Source organism: Phodopus roborovskii, unplaced genomic scaffold (genome assembly GCF_943737965.1).
Source record: "Phodopus roborovskii unplaced genomic scaffold, PHOROB, whole genome shotgun sequence".
In the NCBI taxonomy this organism is placed as follows: domain Eukaryota; kingdom Metazoa; phylum Chordata; class Mammalia; order Rodentia; family Cricetidae; genus Phodopus; species Phodopus roborovskii.
In genome coordinates, this window is record NW_026126407.1 from 9,350,177 (window position 1) to 9,369,426 (window position 19,250).

At 50.9% G+C, this 19,250-nt stretch overlaps 1 protein-coding gene across 5 annotated transcripts in view; it reads left to right on the plus strand.

The window, feature by feature from the left end:
- The window catches only part of Spns2 (SPNS lysolipid transporter 2, sphingosine-1-phosphate), a 37,355-nt gene that overhangs the window by 12,655 nt on the left and 5,450 nt on the right, over positions 1–19,250 (plus strand). For 4 of the 5 annotated variants that reach the window (XM_051180083.1, XM_051180082.1, XM_051180084.1 and 1 more), the window contains exons 2-6: positions 2,278–2,343; positions 12,836–12,972; positions 17,161–17,312; positions 17,520–17,586; positions 18,876–19,018. In XM_051180083.1, coding sequence (XP_051036040.1) covers positions 2,278–2,343; positions 12,836–12,972; positions 17,161–17,312; positions 17,520–17,586; positions 18,876–19,018 — 565 coding nt within the window. The remainder of the gene's footprint in view (positions 1–2,277; positions 2,344–12,835; positions 12,973–17,160; positions 17,313–17,519; positions 17,587–18,875; positions 19,019–19,250) is intronic. The other variant, XM_051180086.1, reaches the window with a different exon arrangement.

Here is a 19,250-nt window from a genome sequence, read left to right on the forward strand (position 1 = left end):
CTGTCAGAGCTGAAGTGACTGTTTCCCTGTTTATGTCTGCTGCAGTCACCATGGTTTATGCATTGTATGGGGACCCTTGACCTTTGCTCACAGAAGCTATCTGTTATGAGAGTACATTGACAGAGACAAAACTTGTTCTTTTCCCTTCAGTATTTCAAGATCTGGTTTCAAAGCCCATGTCTAGAGCCTGAGGTGCTATGTGACAGTAGCTTCCTTCCCCCTTAGCCTTGGTTTATTCATGTGCAAAATGGAGATAGCAACTAACATTAGGCAAGTGGCAGGATCAGAGTTGCCATGAGAACCTCTCAATACCAGAATTTACCAGGAAGCAATACTAATGACATTAGTCCCTAGTCATGGTGGGTCCCAGGAACTTACCCCTAGGCTCTCACGTGTCTTTCCCACTGAACTCGTCCTGACCCATCCTTGAGATTGGTGCTAATATCAGGATGGACCAGGAAACACTGGGCACTGACTGACTTAGGGTAGCAGAAGCGGGAGGAATAAAGGAAGACTCTTGGAAGAGGAGGCCTGCAAGCCAATCTTGAAGGAGTGGCAAGGATCAGTATAGTGAGCCAAGGGCCAGGCTAGAGAAGAGGTGTTTGGAGTGTGCAGGCAGGCTTTGGGTAGTTTGAGAGGTGGGGCTGTCAAGGCAGGAGGGCAGGGTTGGCAGAACTGTGGACCTGTTTGTTGTCTGTGACCTGAGGAAGGGCTTGTACACTGTGGTGCCGCAGGTGATGGTGCCTGAAAGAGAGGTCTGGCTCAGAAGAGGGAATGGGCTGAGTGTGGATGTTTCTCCAAGGCTGAGCCCATTGGTGTTGCTTTTTGGCCTCTGAGGCTGGTCAGGACTCCTCTGGTCCCACATAGTGACTATGTCTATCTGTAGGCCTAGCTCTACTATCCAGCTTTGTGGCAAGGGTATTGCCCCATTAGACCTTGGTTATTAAGTCATTAGCTGGGCCTCACACTGCCCCTTCATTAGCGTAATTATGGAGGATCCACTCAGGGAATTAGAGAGGAAGATGCTTTCTTCTGACTGTCAGGCTGCCAGCCACCAGCCGGGCCTGATCCTACAGCCCTGGGAGATCCCTCAGCTTCTCGGAAGGATCTAAACAGGGACAATGACGTTTGATGCCCCCACCTCATCAGCTGTAGTAGACCCAGACACAGTGCTCAGTAATCCCTGACTCCTCCTTCCATGTTGGTGACTTTGCACTTATGGCTCAATTTCCTGTGCCTCAGTTTCTTTGCCTGTTCAGTGGGATAGCAGTGTGGTCTCACAGGGTTATATGGGGAGAAAACAAACAAGTGACACCCAGCAACATAAACTGCCAGTCGCCAGTAATGCTGCTATTTTCAGAAAAATCTCCAGGGGCCTCAGGGGCCTCTGCTCCCTGTGCAGGCAGCTCTTGAAGGCAGGGCGTTGTCTCTTCCTCTCCCTAACCCCTTCTCTGTGGTAAAGAACTGTGGCGGTGGTCCTTCTGTCCACAGAGATAAGCCTGGGGGCAGGGTGGCTGGGGCTAGGCTTCTGGCCATGCAAATTCTGGAGACTTGACTGAGAGCTACAGAAGCAATCTAGGACCATAGCCCCAACGCAGCAATGGCTCTGTCAGCAATGGATGATTTGTGGGTTTTCTTTAGCTTCCGTTGACAGTCAGAGCCTTAGTGGAGAGTAGCGGTGGTAGGTAGACTGGGGAGCAGTCATGGCCTCTAGGACCTGTTTCCCTGAGGCCTTCTTCCTGTATCTGGGAATTGGAGTCCTGGTCATGAAGGCAGTTAGCATGAATGGCGCACATGTGCGCGTGTGCGTGTGTGCGCGCACACATATGCTGTGTGAATGTTGCCTTAAGCCACCTTATCCTTGTTCCTAGCCACTGGTTGTCTCCACAACTGGCTGTGACTGCACTTTGCTGGGGACTTTATGAATGGCAGAGGACAGGACCCAGGCCTATGGTTCAGGTCCTGCTTTCTCACCCAGGGTGGAGCACAGGCTTTATGAATGGCCACTTGAAAGCCTTGCTCTGTTTCTTACTTCAGGCTCCTGCCCTGGCTGATGAATGGATATCATGCCCAGGCTGAGCATGGGATGTCCCCAGTAGGGATAGGAGGGGAGGCTGGCACCTCAAGCTTCCCAGTGGTTTGGATAGCCTGGGCAAAGTGGGGGTCACGGCAGGGCAGGAATGGGGGCGATGGGCCAGGCTGGTCTGAGACTGGGGCAGCTAATGGGAATACCCTTGCACTAGACTTTGTAGTAAGCACCATCTGTTTCCCCTCCAGGTGTTCTTCTGGACATCCAGCAGCACTTTGGGGTCAAGGACCGGGGCGCGGGCTTGCTGCAGTCAGGTGAGGCCTATTCCTACCTCACTATCTGCCCCGGGGTGATGGCTCTGCTCAGCCTTTGTTCTCCTGTTCTCTTCAGTCCTCAAATAAGAAAGAGCGTGGACATTGCAGCAAAATCCCACCATTGCCATCCACCATGGGCCCTGTCCTTCTATGCCCCAGCTTCTTTTCTTGTAAAACACAATATATGTGCCTGCCCCAAGGGGGTAAAAGAGATAACGATGAGCACAGGGTTGGAGCTGAAGCCCTTACCAAGGGAACCCTTCTTTTGGGTTCTAAGAAATCATTGGGACCCAGCATCTTGGCCCACTTGATAAGGGGAACCAGTGATTTAGGTGATGACAGCTAAGCCTCGGTGACCTGTATCTGTCACTGCATGTCCCTCCACTCCTTCATTCTGATCCACTTAGGAATCACCCCTTGAATGACAAGGGGTGCCACCACCTGTCAGCTTCTGAGGGAGTCTGAAGTCCTGGGTCCTGTCCTGGGGTCAGAGCCTCCTATGGGCCACCAGAGGCAGGACTTGAGGTCTTCTGGGCTGTGGCAAGTATCACAGAGGCCACAGGGGATCACTGTGCAGCTGTCCTAGCCTCTGTTTCTCTTCTGGACCACGTCTCCCTTTTCCTTGTCCTAGTCTTTGGGGCCCCATAGGATCTGTACTCTTGGCTCCCTGGCCTCTCTACTGGCTTTGGCTATACCACCATAACCTAGGCTGTCTCTCGAAGGTCTGCTGGAGACTTAGTCCAGTGTGGGATCCCAGGATGCCTGGTTTGACTGGGTTCCAACCTTGTCGTGTGACCCTAGCCTGTCTCTGGGCCTTTGGTCTTGGAGTTCATTATGTCTGTGAACCGGAGGCAGGCTGTGTGGGAACGCTCTGGTTTGCATTCCAGACCATGAACCCTTCCCCAGCCTAGCTGTTCTTGGAGGGTGGGGGTGGAGGGAATCTGCCCTGGAACCTGCCTGACCTGTCTGGGTGGCATTCCATATACACAATGGCCCCTAGAGCTCACGGAATGACATGACACAGTATGGGCACACAGTACACTACTGCCCAGGCCCCTCAGCAAACACCCTGGGCAAAGATCCTGGATAGGGTCTTGTGGCTTTAGTGAGAGATCTTTTACTGGTTCTCGGACTCCTTCTTAACAAGTGACACTGAACTGAGGAGGGGCAAGGCTGTGTGGTCTCATGTCCACACAGTGGTCAGGACCCTATGCCAATAACTTTGACCTCCACCCAAGCAGTGAACTCAGACCTTTCTTGACTTTGCTGGCTGGGTTGTCCTGCTCTGTGCACATGACCACCCAGAAGAAGGGGTCCTGGCCAGTGGTTGTATGGGAAGAGTAGACTGAACAGCTTTCTTAGATCCTGGCCCCTACCTCACATGGTCCTTGAGTCCCCAAGAACCTGGATAAACCTTATCCCTCTGGTCTTAATCTTGCTGGTGATCTGGAGGGAGGCTGCACCCCAGCTTCCTTCAACTACCCTGAGTGTGGTCAGTCAGTCCTACCTGGCTCCTGGGGATGGGGGTACCAGTCCTAGAGAATGTGGGAGATCAAGCCCTATTTCCTTCAGCAATACCTTCCAGGCTGGATTATTGCTTCATGAGAGGGCACGTGGTCCCTGCTAACCTCCAGCGACCTGGTTGGAAGTGGACAGGTCCCCACAAATATGGTTTCCTTTGGTTTTTCCAGAGCCTTACAGGCTCTCTTTGCCAAGTTCACTTGCTGGCGAAAGAGGTGTGGGACAAGGGAGGGGAGCAATTCGCTTAGAACTTGTGGCGGAGGGACCCTGCCTCCGCATCCTGCTGCCCTCTTGACTTTTGGAGTTTGAGTGTCTGGCATCCCAGTGTCCCCACAATGGGTACCTCTGGGCCCAGATGAGAATTCCTAGCCTTCTCAGTCTCGTGAGTTCTTGCCCCATGGCCTTAACCCTGTTGTTTACTGTGACACATCTGGGATGGCTCCCGTCAAGGTCCTCACCCAGTTGACCATTTTAGCTAAGAAGCTGGGCAAGTTCAACAAGGATGTGACTCAGTAGGCACCAGAGCAAGGCACCTAATTGGCCTGTGCCCCAGGCACCTGTCTCTTTCCTGAGCCTGATAAGGTCAGAGCTGGTGGAGGGCGCCAGTTAGGTGTTGCTGCTTGCCTGGATCAAAGGGCCAGGGCTGAGAACAGCGCCAGCTTATTTGCGGGCTCCAGGGGCTTTGGGGCTGGGAGGCATTTGAGGAGATAGAGGGGTTGGTTTGGGCCTGCCCTTTCTGTTACCCCCTGGGAAGGGGTCCATTGTCAGCATCCCCTTGTACATTGCTGCTAGCTCAGCTTGGCCTCTGTGGCAGCCCACAGTAGAATTCTGGCCATTGAAGGAGCCCCCAGAGTTCACCTTGAAAAGGATGCCAGCTGCTCAGCCTATTGACCTGGGCTGGATGTTGTTCATGCTTAGCTCTTCTAGCAAGCAGATTCCCTCTGTCAATGGGAGTAGAAAATGCCATTCAGTTACTGCTCAGGTCCAGGGCTCAGTGTGGGAACCTGGATAGATGGCAGAGTGTGCTCCCAGCTGTAGCTGGTGGTACGTGGGAAAGTGGGAAGGCTTCCCTGAAGAGGGAGTGTTTCAGTGGGGCTTTCTCATTCATGGGAAAGGACGTCTGGTCAGTTTGTCAGTAGATGTCAGAGCCCCATCTCTACCTCCACCCCTACTCCCATCCCACACACCTTGCTCTCCTAGCTAGAAGAAATATGCAGAGAAAACCTGTTTAAATTATATAGCTGCACTTGAAAGCTAAAGCTAACAGGGAATTCCCAGGTGCCAGAAGCAAAGAGCTGAAGCCAAAAGCTGGACTGGGAGATGGAGCTGAAGTCATGTGCTTCAGAGGACCGGGGACACTTGTATGTGTTGGGCACCAGGCAGGGTCTGTAATGACATTTCCCCAAAATTTCAAACATACACAAAACAGAATAGCACAACATGCTTCCCCCGTATGCTAGTTCTGTGGCTTCCTCAGTGAAGTGCTCGTCACCTTCCAGGCTGGGGGACTTTTTTACCCGAAGCTCAGGCCAGTGCTGGCGTCCAGGGTCACAAGTCTGACTCAGTTTTCCCTCCGCACCCAGGCAGCCTCCCCGACCCCACGCTTGCCTAGGCTGGTGAACTGCTCAGCTGGTAGCATCCCCACTCCAGGCAGATGTTCCTTTCCTGCCTCTGACTCTCTGCAGAGAGCCTTTGCCAGTCCTGGCGCCCTCAGGCTGCCACTTACTCCTTTTTCCATCTGTTTCCAGGGACGCCAGCAGAAGCAAACCCAAGTGGCTCTTTAAGGATACCTTCACGGTATAGGGCTGGCATGGACACAGGTGACAGCCCTCCCTGAAAACAAACTCACATTCAAAATGAATAGTGCACTCAGCAGGGAGAGTGTGTGGACTGTGTGATGTAGTGGTAGACTGCTTGCCTCATAGGTGCAAGGGCTTAGGTTCCATCCCCAGCACCAGGGGAGAAAATAGAGGCCACAGCAACTCATCATTGGAAACACCCTGAAGAACTAGAGAGGATAATCTAGTTTTTAAACGATTTTTAAAATAGCCATGATTAGCTAGGCTTGGTAGCTCACGCCTGAAATCCCAAGTACTTAAGAGACTGAGGTAAGAGGATTACTATGAGTTTGGGACTAGCCTGGGCTACAAAACAAATTTCAGGATAGCCTGAGTTAGAGTGAGACCCTGTCTCAAGAAAACAAACAAAAGCCCGAGGAATACTTAGTTTGCAAAGTTCAGAGGAAGTCATTTATATGCGCATGCGCGCGCACACACACACACACACACACACACACCATGGCCTGTGATGTGATGTCTGAAGACTAGGAGGAGCCTGAGGAATGAGGCTGCAAAGATGACCCAACATTCCTGACCCTGGATTCCTTTGTTCCTAAGGGGAACATGCTGGCTTGCTGTGTCATTCAGAGTGTGTTCCTCTACCCCTTGGGGCCTCGGTGGTCCCAGCTATAATGTGGGTACAGAAAAATAGAGCTCAGGTTTTCTGATGGAGTGGAGGAGCTTGAGGGAGTGGCAGGATGGACTGGCAGGTGGGAACAGGTGTGCTGCTGCTTTACAGGAGCCTATCCATATCTGTATGAATAGCACCCAATTGGAAAAAAAAAAAAAATCAGGAAGATATTTAACATACCTGAAACTACTAGAAGTTTTTAAAAAAAAGTGTAAAATAAGGTGACAATTAGATGAGCTAATGAGTAATCTAGTCCTAGTTGAAAGAAAAACAGATTAGAAGATAAATCTGAGGGACTCGGTGTCAATGCAACACAGGGGAGGGACAGTGGGTGTGATGCTTGTTTGTGACGGTACTTAGTCTTTGTGGCCCGTGATTGGTCAGCCATAAGCTTCAGTATGGGGAGAATGGAAGAAGAGGAGGCTGAAGAACCAGCATGGCATTCCTGTGAAGTCCTTGAAGGCTGGGCTAAGGTTCCCGGGTTTGGAGCAATAGGAAGCCAGAGAAGGCTTGAGAGCAGGGCAGTCCCTGTAGTTGTATGCATCAACATGTTCACACTGCTGCCCAGTGCAGGAGTGGATGGCAGAGGAGGCTGGGGGCTGCTCAGGGCTTGAGTTTGTGGGGCCACAGGAAGTGCCAGGATGGAGTAGAGTTGGAGGAAGAGCTGGTTCAGACTGAAACCAGACAGTGTCTCTCCCATCGTGATCAGCCCAGCTCTGCTTCATCAGGCTCGAGTTCCACAGGCAAACCTGGGCATCCCCCTCAGCTACTGCCCCTGGGACTGCTGTCCAAAGGGCCCAAGAAGCCATCCACCTGTGGCTGGAGAGGCCAGCGCCGGCTTTCTGTCCAAAGTAGAATATAAAGAGAGCAGTGGCGGGCTCTCCCTGTCTGCTGGCTGAATATAGAAGAGGGATTTCAGACGCCACCAGTGGAGCCATGTGTGTCCTGTGTCTATCTACACCGTCAGCTAGGGTGGCCTGGGCTGCGCCTGGATGGCAGAGGCTGCCCACATCTGTCTGAGCATCCTCCCTACCCACAGGATGTGGAGGGTTGTGTCTTCTTGAAATAGCAGCCAGCTGGAATTTGGACTTGGGAAACAGCCCTGTTCAGCCAGGCCAGGCAGGGGCAGGAGGTAGACTCCATGACCACAGTGACTCTCCTAGCAACCACCATACCATCTCCTCCTCTCATGTCACTTTCTCTGGTCAGGCAGGTCCCATGTATAGAGAGAGTGGGATCTTCTACCATGGATAGAGCTACAGCTGTGGTGGCCTTTTGTCATGCAGATTCGCTGTGAGGCTTGCTCCCACCTTCTGAATGTTGTTAGAGCACTCCGAGCCCTGTGTCAGCCACAGGAGGTAGATGGCACCTCAGACTTGTCATTGAGTCAGCCATCTGTTTTATTTTTCTTTTGTGGTGTTGGGGACCAAACCCAGTACCTAGTACTTGATAGGTAAATGCTCTGCCACTGAGCTATGTGTCCTAAGCACTTTTCCTTTTATTTTGAAACATAGTCTTGCTATGTGTCCCAGGCTGGCCTCAAACATGTAATCCTCCTGCTTCAGTCTTTTGAGTGCTAGGGTTACCTGCATCATCCATGATGCCTGGCACCCCTCCCCCTCCCGCTCCCCCTCCCACTCCCAGGCTCCCTTCCATTTTTTTCTGATGGCCTTGAGCCAGCTCAGTGAAGGAGAGAGTGAGGCTTGGCGCCTGAGTTCCGATACTGAACTAGACTCCTCCCATCAGCAGTAGCCCGGGTACCCTGCCCCCTCTGCCTGGCTCCTTGCCCTACAGCTCCATTGTCCGAGACCTGTGGGCTCAGCAAGCGTGAACTGAGTGAGGTCTTCCCCACACCCTGGCCACAGGATGTCCTCGTGTATGCGGGAACTGCCGGGAAAGCCACTCTGTCTACATTGGGGTTGGGGGCGGGGCAGCCAGCCTGGTCGGAAAGCTCTCCGCCCACAAAGACCATGGGGCAGGGGTGGAAGGCACAGGAAGCTTCTAGCTGTTGCTGGTCTTTATTTCCAGCAGAGCAGCCTGCTGGCTTTGAAAGCCTCTCAGTGCCCATTGTTCCCACGGAACATGGTTCACTGTCCAGGCCTTTGCCTAGGCTGTTCCTCCAGTCTATCCTGACAGTGTGCAAGGCCTGTCACTGGCCATTGATGTCTGAAGACTAGGAGGAGCCTGAGGGATGAGGCTGCAAAGATGACCCACACATTCCTGACCCTGGATTCCTTTGTTTCAAAGGGGAAGGCACTGAAGTCGGTGCTGGGCTTGCTGTGTCATTCAGAGTGTGTTCCTCTACCCCTTGGGGCCTCGGTGGTCCCAGCTGTAATGTGGGTACAAAAAAGTAGAGCTCAGGTTTTCTGATGGAGTGGAGGAGCTTGAGGGAGTGGCAGGATGGACTGGCAGGTGGGAACAGGTGTGCTGCTGCTTTACAGGAGCCTATCCAGCCCCGGTGTTCCTGCCCACTGCATGAGCAAAAAGTCAGGGGTGGGAGAGCCAGAAGGCTGACCTGTTGAAGACAGAGTGCTATGTGGCCAAGGCCTGGGTGCTTGCTTCAGGTTCCTTCAGTTACCCAATGGGAGCTTTCCCCGAGCACTCTTCCTCACGAAGGTGGGATGGGGTCATGCTAAGGCTCAGAATGCAAGCTCAGTCCTAGTGTCGAGGGACCAGTCTCCCTTGTGGCCTTCTCACGCTGCAGTCTGACCCATCTCCTGCTGTTCCAGTACACCCTGAACGTTCTCTGACTTCAGGGGCTTCTGTGGGAACCATCTCCTTCCTAGTCCGGCAGCAAGCGATGTGATTTAGAGCAAGAGCTTTGGAGTCGGCTAAACCGAGTTTTAAATCTGGTTCAGCCACACACTTGCCGAGTGACATCACCTCTTTCAGCTGGGTCGTCTCCTCTGTAAGAAGACCTTAATAGCAAAATCTGACTGAGATAATGAATGCGTATGCCGAGAGTGTGTCCAGGGCCTGGCCTGTAATAAGTGATCCATCAGTGACAATGGCAGGTATTATTAAAAATAAGCATCATGCTTCATTAACCATAATACAATATGGTTAGAAGACTGAAATTCATATAATATTGATAAAGTTTATACATATACATGTATATATGTACACACACACATACAAAGTGTTATCCTCATGGTGAATTCCTAGGCATATTTTATTGCTTGCTTTGACATCACCAGGATTTGGTGCTCCTTACTGGTTCCCGGGCTTTAAATACATCGAACTGTGCAATTCATGGATGGACCTGCACTTTGGCCAGACAAGAGGCATTGCCTACTGTGATTTTTTTCTGCCCACTCCCCACCCAGCTCAGACAGGCAAACAGAAGGCAGTTGTTCCTCTTCTTCTAAGCACGCGTAAGCTCTTTGCGACTAAGCTTTTCCTTGTCCACATCCTGATTTGATCTTGGGCAGGTCTTGGGAGGTGGGGCTGACAAGAAAGCATTCTTTCTGTAGAGGTAAGGAAATAATATTGGCCCTGGCTAATGTAAACAAGAGCCTTGTTGACCCAGGCAGGCAGGGCGTGAAGCACCTTCCCCCGCACTGCCTCATCCAATACTCAAGCCACCCAGAGCAGCAGCTATTTTTATCTTCATTTTACAGATGAGGAAGTTGGCATGGAGAGCTGGCTCAGACTGGCTCATGAGAGTTGATTGTTAAATTTTTAGGAATTGTGTGAGCAGCTCGTTAGACACAGCCATTGTTCAGAACTAAATTATACAAACTTACAACTGAGTGGTTTGTATTAAAAGAAGCTGATAAATGTTCAGAAGCCATCCCTTCCTAATTACTACTACGTCAGGCTATTGTCAGTGTGCTTGAGGTGAACTCCTTTTAACTGAATGGTGGGAACGCCTGTGGTTGGGAAGGTACTGAGCTCTGAGCTTCACATCTCTTTGGTGGCTTGGCCTCAGGGAGCGTTTGTACTATAGGGATGCACAATCTCCAGGGATCGTGGGGCCCCTTCTCTGCCCCTTTTACCAGCACACAAATGAAGCTGGGACACACATGTGACCTGGTGAAGGGTCCTGGCTCAGAAGGTGTAGAGCTAGGCTTGAACCCTGGACAGTGTGGCTGAGGCCCTGATCAAAGCCCAAGTTACAGACTTGAATTACCAGGTCCTCTGTCCTGTGTTTTCAAGTCCAGCAGACAGAAGGATCTTTCATGTTCCTGCACACAGCCCACTTTGCCCTGCTCACATCCCTCCTCCCTGCATTATTCTTCCCTCCTAAATGCTGCCTCCCCAGGGGCTGCTAAGCCATGCACACATGAGCCCAGCAGGCAGAGGCCAGTGTTGTCTGGCCATCTGCATGCTGGCCATGGGACTGCCTTCCATGAAACAGAGGGGGCTGCCTTGTGATGTGGTTGACCCCTACCCACCTTACCTGAGCTCCTTTATCTCACCTGGAACACCAAGCCCCTTCCATCACCAACCGTGGCATTCTCTGCAAGTCCCACAAGATTCTGTGCTCTTGTCCTTAGTCATTAGTTCTTTGCTCTGCACCCTTCTGACTTTCCCATGGAGGATCCCACTCCATCTGGCCCCTCAACCTTGTCCTCCACCCCTCCCCACTCCATCCTTTTGCTGTAAACACTCTGGCCTCTTTCCTGCCCCTCAAACATGCTAAGTGCACTCCTGCCTGCTCTCTCCAGTATTTCTGTAAATGTTTCCTTGCTTCCTGCAGGCCTTTGCCGAGGCGGAACTTCCCAGACTCTAATCTCCTGTCCCTGCCTTTGATCCTTCCTAGTATTCTGCACCATCTTATACAGCTTGTTAGTCATTACTGCTATTGTGTTATCTATGTGTGTTTCTTCCTTAGAATGTAAATCCTAAGCAGGCAGGAATCTTGTGTTCATTCACTCATGAATCCCAGAGACACCATGATCAAGGCAACTTATAAAAGTGTGTGATTTGAATGAGGATCACCCCTCAGGCTCATGGATTTGAGCGCTTGGTTCCCAGTTGGCTATTTAGGAAGGATTAAGAGGTGTGGCCTTGGAGGAGGTGTATCATAGGGGCGGGCCTTGAGGTTTCAAAAGCTTATACCATCATCATCCCAGTTAGCTCCCTCTCTGCCTCTAACCTTTGGATCAGACGTGAGCTCTCAGTTACCGCTCCAGCACCATGCCTGCCTGCCTGCTGCCACACTTCCCACTGTGATGGTCATGGACATCCCCAGTTTCTTTTGTAATTTGCCTTTGTCACAGTGTCTCTTCATAGCAATAGGACAGTAACTAAGACATGTTCCTCCCCCTACTTTCTAAGTGAATAAATACATGCATGCACGAGTGAATAAGTGAATGGCAAAGCTTCCAATGTTTGGGACAGCCTCTGCAGCCTGCTGGGAGTGAGGGTGGCTGAGTGACCAGGCAGATGGTAAGAGCTGGAGTTCCAGGCTCAAGTTTACCCTGATTTGCTGCATGACCTTAGGTATCAGATCCCTTACCTTCTCTGAATCTCTCTTTCTCTTAGGTGCTTGTGAAAGATTTTTTTTTTTATTTTATTTTATGTGTGTGAATGTTTCTGTACACATGTAAGCACTACAGGAGTGCTTGGCGACTACAGAGGTCAGAAGAGGGCATAAGATCCCCTGGAACTGGAGTTATAGATAGTTGTGAGCCACCTTGTGGGTGCTGGGAACTGAACCTGAGTCTTCTGCAAGAGCAAAAATTGCTCTTAACTTCTGAGCCATCTCTCTGGCTCAAGTATGACACAGAAAGCAATGCAGGCCAGGCATAGCGGTGCACACTTTTAATCCCAGCAGTTGGGAAGCAGAGGCAAGAACTTTGTGGAGTTTGAGGCCAGCCTGGTTTTCATAGCACACTCCATGCCAGCCAGGGCTCCACAGTGAGAGCTTGTCTTAAAACAATATAGGCTGGGGATGTACCTCAGTTGGTAGAGTGCTTACCTATCTATCTTACATGAGGCACTGGGTTTGATCCCCAGCAGCACATAAACTAGGTATAGTGGTGCACACCTGGGAAATAGAGGGTTGTGGGACCCAAAGTTCAAAGTCATCCTTGGCTGTGTAGCAAAGTTCTGGCCAGCTTGGGCTATAGGGAAACTTGTCTCAAAAAGCAAGCAAGCAAAACCAAATGGCAAAGTTTAAGGAACTCAGGTTCTGTGGCTAGGCAAATAAAGGTCCCACTTCTATCTGTGGGGCCTTGGCAAGTTACTTTCCCTCTGAATCTTGACCTTATTTGTGAGGTGAGAAGCTCCTGGAGGTGTTGTGGTAAGCTTTGGGCTGGCACTCTGTGAGTAAGTATTCCAAGGCTCACAGGATGTAGAATAAGCTGATGGTGATAGAAGAAATAGAGCCCCATATCCTCTAATCCCATGCATCCCCTTGCCTGCTTTGTGTGCCAAGCAAGTTGTCTTCCCAGAGCTGCTTCCTCTGTCTGGATCCAGGCTCAGCTGTGTCTCATTGCACTTGGCCTTGGCCAGAGTGTGCATGCCCTCCAGCTCCCCTCTCTTCTTTCCACAGTGTTCATCTGCAGCTTCATGGTGGCTGCCCCCATCTTCGGCTACCTGGGTGACCGATTCAATAGGAAGGTGATCCTCAGCTGTGGCATCTTCTTCTGGTCGGCCATCACCTTCTCTAGCTCTTTCATCCCTCAGCAGGTGAGGTCCCCCATGGTTCTCCTGCTTTCCCCTCCCCATACCTTGTCCAGTGTTCAGATCCCTGGAGGAGGGCTGACCTGTGCTGTAGTCTGAGGCCTGCTCCTGCTCCTGAGCTTCACCCCCAAGGCAAAACCACAGTAGGTATCTTTGGGTTCAATTGTAAACCTGCCCTGAAGACAGGGCCTCCTCTGTACTGACCTGGACTAAGAGACTTGCAACCCTGCATGGCAGCCTGACTCTATGAGCAGCCTCTAGCTTGGCAGGATGTCAGGAACAGGGAATAAGTCTGCCCTAGGTGTAAGTTCAGTCCTGCCCCATCCCTCCAAAGTTCTCTTGCTGTGCAAGCCTAGTCTAGTCTCCGATTCTCTCTGTTTCTGGCTCACTTAGCTCTTTGATGACCAGTCAACTCCTTGAATCCAAGTCCCAGGCAGCAACTGTCAATTCAACATCAAGGTGTTTCTTTTAAGAAATACCTTTGGCAAAAAAAAAAAAAAAAAAAAGAAGAAGAAGAAGAAAGAAGAAAGAAAGGAAGGAAGAAAGAAAGAAAGAAGGAAAAAAAATTAAAATAAATACCCTTGGTTTTCACAGTCCTGGCTTTAAATATCCCAACTCTTGCCCACTCAACTTTGTGACCTGGAAAAATATGCTTCACCTCTCTGAGGCTCAGTTTCCTCATTGTTAAAATGGGAATAATCCTACTGAGGCTGGTCCTTTGTAAGAAGCAACTGAGTTGATGCATGTCCAGCTGTGGAGCATGTCCAGTGTTCAGCAAATCCTCTTTTCTGTTTGTTCTTTTCAAGAAGGCCTGTGTTGTCTCATGAGGGCAGTGATCTTCTCATGGCTACGATTAATCAGTCATGTGATAGTCTCTTTGGGGATTGATGGAGGAAGAACCAACATCCTCAAGTTGTCTCTGTCTGTCCCTGTCCCTGAGAGACAGGGGTGGGAAGATGTGACAGGAGCTTCAGGCTCACAGCTGTCCAAAGTGCTGAATACTGAAGAGGATCTGGCCCTTGTGGTCCATAGGTTCCAGGAAGGCTTCCTGGAGGAGGTGGCACATGAATTTAGCAGACATGACTGACAAGTCAGGACTTAGGGTGAAGCTGGCACAGGCAGGGGCCATACCCAAAGGTACAGAGATAGTAGATTATGTTAAGAGAAAGAGAAGGGTGTCATGACTGGAAAGGAAAGCAGAGACCAGGTCAGGGAAGGCCTTGAGTGCCAGGGCTGAGGCCCACTCCTTCCTCCTGCAGCAGCGCTGAGCCCTGGAAGAGTCTGAAGGACAGGGAGGAGCCAGATGCTGGCTGGTGGACTAGACAGGTATTCAGGAGCTGACTTTGCTTCAGGGGGGTGGGTCAGGTCCAAGGCAATTCCAGGTCCAGTGCAGGATGGGGGCCTGATGGTCACCATAGAAACAAAGACCAAGCTAGGAGCCTTCAGAGCTCTCTGTGCCTTGCCCTGCCCCTGGCTGGGCCCCTGGGACTGCTTCTGGGATTGATCAATGAATAAGTCTAGCCCTTGATCCTTCTGTATAAGGAGAGGAGACAAAGCAGAGCAGAGGCAAAGAGAGAAGCAAACAGATCACTTCCAATTGCTTTGTAAACTGATAGTGATCACCATTCAAGCCCCATAGGGGCTTTTGGGGGGACATTGGTAATATAATTTTAAAGTTAATTTGGCAAAGGATATGCTCCAAACAGCCAAAAACAATGTAAACGATAACAGTGAATGGGGCTTGCCCTGTCAGTTGTCAAAATGGCTATTCTGACTAAAGCAGCCAAGGAACAGACTAAGCAATGATTGATCCATGAAGCAAGGCCCCAGGGAGTGAGGAGCCAGTGCTGGCTGAAGGGGTACTGTGTCAGCCACTGTGCAGAATAAAGTACAAATGGGGAAGTGAAAACCTAAACTATAAACAAACAAGAGAAAGACAATAATGCTAGGAAAATAAGCAAAGGGTTGGCAAGGCATTCCAGAACATGACCAATGGCCAATGAATGGAGGGAGAGCTACCTCAGCCTCCAGAGGAATCAGAGAAATGCAAAACAAAACAACAATGAGATACCATTTCACACCCATCAGATTGGCAACAATTAAAAAGGCTGACAATACCAAGTGTTAGCACAGCTGTGGGGAATCCCAGGGATGCCTGGCTGTTGGTGGGAGTTTAAATTGGTGGAGCCTCTTTGGAGATCAGAATGGTAAGATACTGTAAACATCTGCTGTGTTCCAGCTTCTGTCTGGAGGGACACAGCCTGGAAAAACTCCAGCATGTGGACAGACAAGGTGAGGATCCTCCTGGGGTCAGGAGAGACTCAGTGGTTGAGAGTACTTACTGCTCTTCAAGAGGAAGGCTCTCAGCCACCTATGACTCCAACTCCAGGTCATCTGACTTCCTCTTCTGGCCTCTAGCACCGGGTGCATGCATGTGTGCACGCGCGCACACACACACACACACACACACACACACACACACACACACAATCACAATCAAAATTAAATATTTAAAACGAAAAAGAAAAAAAGAGAGGCTGGAAAGATGGGTCGGTGGATAAGAATGCTTGCTGTGCAAGCATGAGGCCCTGAGTTAGATCCCCAGAAACCTATCTAACAGCCAAGTGTGGTGGTGTGCTCCTATAACCCCAGGGCCAGGGGAGTGGGGATGGCTGGCTTCTAGGAGCTCACTGTTTAGCTGCATTGATGGGCTCCAGGCTCAGTGAGAGACCCTATTTCTATGAATAAGATGGAGAACAATAATGGAGGAAGATGCCCACCATTAACTCCTGGCGTCTTTGTGTTCCTGCACACACTTATGCACATACTTCTTGTGTGCACACACACAAGTAAAAGGAAGGAAGGAAGGAAGGAAGCAAGGAGGGAAGGTGGTCAAATGACCACCTCTGGGCCTGCACTCTAAGTGTATTCATATAGAGTGACCAGTGGAAGAATGAACTTGTTCAATGTCAGCCATCATGCATAGATCTCAGAAAAATAATATAGCAAGCAGTGGAATAAAACAAGTGGGGCAGTCCCCTTTCTGTCCACTTGCTGCAAACAGGGAGGACATTAAGTGCTGTTTCTTGCTACTTATGTATGCAGCATAGAGAGACAGCTTCAGCCTGGCAGGCACCTGTGTGGGATGGGGACAGATTTGCCTTAGCATGCTAGAGTGCTGAAGAGGACTGATGTCTCTCTTCAAACATTGCTTCAAACATGAAATGGAAGAGGATGTTTTTATACTTTGGGGGCTGGAGTAGGCTTTCTTGAACAAAGCATGGAGGAAAAAAAAAATCAAGATTTGACAGCATCAAATTAGACACCAGGAAGCCTGTGAATGGTGAAACTGGGTAAACAAAGAGTAGAGATAGAAGGCTGAGAACAGTGGTGACACTGATGACAAAGGGGATATATCCCTGTGATATAGAAAAAGCTAATATAAATCTATTCAAAAAGATGACAAGACAACCCAGTAGAAACATAGGGAAAGTTGATCTGCATGGAAAGTAATTCCAGGAACCAGGGACAGCAAGGCAAGGTCAAGGCAGAGTCAGCAGCCCCCAGCAGAGACAGCCAGGGCCCAGAGAGGTGGCAGGAGACGGCTAAAGAGAGACAGTAGGGGAGAGCTGGATGTGGGCAATGCTGGCCCGATGGGTAGTAAGGTGGGGCAGGGAAACCATGGCCCTGGGCAGTTAGGGGCCAGAGGAAGATAGGTCCACATCAAAGGGGTTGGACCTAAAGGGGCAGCTGGCATGGCCACACCCTTCCGCCAGGCTGGCCTTTGAAGTGTGCACCAAAGAGGGGCTTAGAGCCCATTAGGCGACTGTGCCCACTCAGCATGCATACTGTCTTCAGTGTGGTTAGGTTGTTTAGCCTCCCTGCTTGGGGGAGGTCACAGAGCAAAGGTGACTTTTGGATCCTGAAGTGAAGCCAGAACTGCCTCAAGAACATAGTCCCCAGTACTCGTGGGGACACAGAGCCTTGTCTTCTCCCAACCTGGGAATGATCAGTCCTAGTCAGATCCATCATTTTGAGGGGTATCCCAGGGTCCTGTGTGACCTGTGGCTGTGGTCACTGCTGAGGCCAATACTGGGCTTCATCCTGGACACTGCCAGGCTAGGGTGTAACGGGATAGAGATGAGCAAGCCTGGGAACGGCTGGTCCCCCAGCATTCTCTGTCCTCTTCCACAGTACTTCTGGCTGCTGGTCCTGTCCCGAGGGCTAGTAGGTATCGGTGAAGCCAGCTACTCCACCATAGCACCCACCATCATCGGCGACTTGTTTACCAAGAACACACGCACACTTATGCTATCAGTCTTCTACTTTGCCATCCCACTGGGCAGGTAAGTGTGGAACGCTTTCCTCATGATTTGCCGGAAAAGTGCCAAGGTCTCCTTGAACTCACCAACCCTGCTCTAAGCAGACATGGAGGCAGGTAGCTGTAGAGGACCCCTGGACCTGCTCTCCACAGGCTGGCTGGGTGGGAGGCCAACAAGAACTTCCCACTCCGCTCAGTTGCTCACTCTGATGTGTGTCTGTCTTCTCTGCAGCGGCCTGGGCTACATCACAGGTTCCAGTGTGAAGCAGGCAGCTGGAGACTGGCATTGGGCCCTGCGGGTAAGGCCTAGGTCGCCTCCTGTTTATTAGGCCCCAGAGAGCAGCTCATCCCAGAGGCCAGGCTTTAACCTCCAGGCTTCCTCCCTCATTAGCCTGGGCTCTCAGGTGTTGTCCTCTAGATCAGTTCAGGTTGAGGTATCAGGGGAGTTAGACAGTCCTGTCACCCACAAGGCCTCAGTCCAGAATTGGAACCCTACCCCCAGTCTCCGGGACTGGATAGAATGAGGATTCTCTCACCACATCAGGAAATTCCAGGTCCACAGCACAGTTTCCTGCTTCCAGCCCTGGCTCTGTTCTAGGGCAATGTTGGGACAGGACCTCTTTGTGGGGGCCTTTAGGGTCTGGAGCCACTTCCTGTTCTGTTGGAGGGTTGGGGAAAGTCACCAAGGCCCCAGGACAGTGCAATCGGAGGAAACAGAGATCCCCCGTCTCTCAGAAGAACGGAAGCTCAAGACAAAGTGTTTTTTCCTCAAAAGCAGGAAGGAAGCAGCCACCGTGGAATTCCATGATGGAGAGGGGGGTGAGCCATAGGGTGGAGGATTGCATGTAGAAGAGTTCCCCAGCCCACAACTCCCAGCCCTGAGAGAAGCAAGCTTCTCTTTCTTCTGGGCTGGTGTTTGGTTCTGTGTAGAGAGAGGCCTGGGGCCTTACAGATTCTATTTTAACATGAGGTTAGGCACAGGGAAGACCCAAAGCCCATATAGGACCCTGTAAAGAACAGGCCACCTGTCTGGCCAGCCCCTACCTAATGTCCATATTTGAGGAACACTCCTAGCCCAGGGATTAAGCAGGTTGGTATATAGCTCTCTACCTCTACGAAAGAACTTCTCTACTCCAAGACATCATTCACTCTGCTTTTCATCTACCTGTCTTTTCTTATTATCCATCTACCCATTCAGCCAGCCAGCCACCTACTTGTCGTGCATCTATCTATCCACCTTCTTGTTTTCCCATCTCTTCTTCATCTGTTGAGCCATGTCTCCCTCATTCTCTTCTTTTCTCCCTCTTCTCTCCCTGCCCCCTTCTTCCTCCCTTCCCTGAAGTCCCTCAGTCTTCCTTGAACATGCTTTTCTACTCTGCCTTTGGTCTGGACTGTCCACTTTAAGCCCCCAAACCCCTTCCCTGGTCTCATCCTCAGGGGCTTTGCTTGACCTTTCTGTTACTCAGCTGGGCAAATATTAGCCTAGGATAAGGACTCGAAGCCCAGATAAAGAACTGTGGCTTGGGCCCTCATGTGCAGCATAGACAGTCTATTTGGCATTCAAACGTCACATTTCCTGTCCTACCAGGTATCCCCTGTCCTGGGCATGATCACAGGAACTCTCATCCTCATCCTGGTCCCAGCCACTAAGAGAGGCCATGCTGATCAACTTGGGGGGCAGCTTAAAGCACGGACCTCATGGCTCCGAGACATGAAGGCTCTGATCCGAAAGTGAGTGCCACCATGCAGGGTGTGGTAGGAGGAGGCCTGGAAGAGAGGCCCCGAGTGGCCCACCCATACTCACCTGCTGTCTCCACTGCCTGTAGTGCCGAATGACATTTTGCCTGCATCCTGAATTCTCACCTGGGCCTGTGAAAGAGCATATCTATCTGGGGGAGGCAGCAGGTAGCCAGCTGTGGGGGAGTAGGCTGCCTCCCAGGCCCTGGTGTGAGGGCTGCCTGCT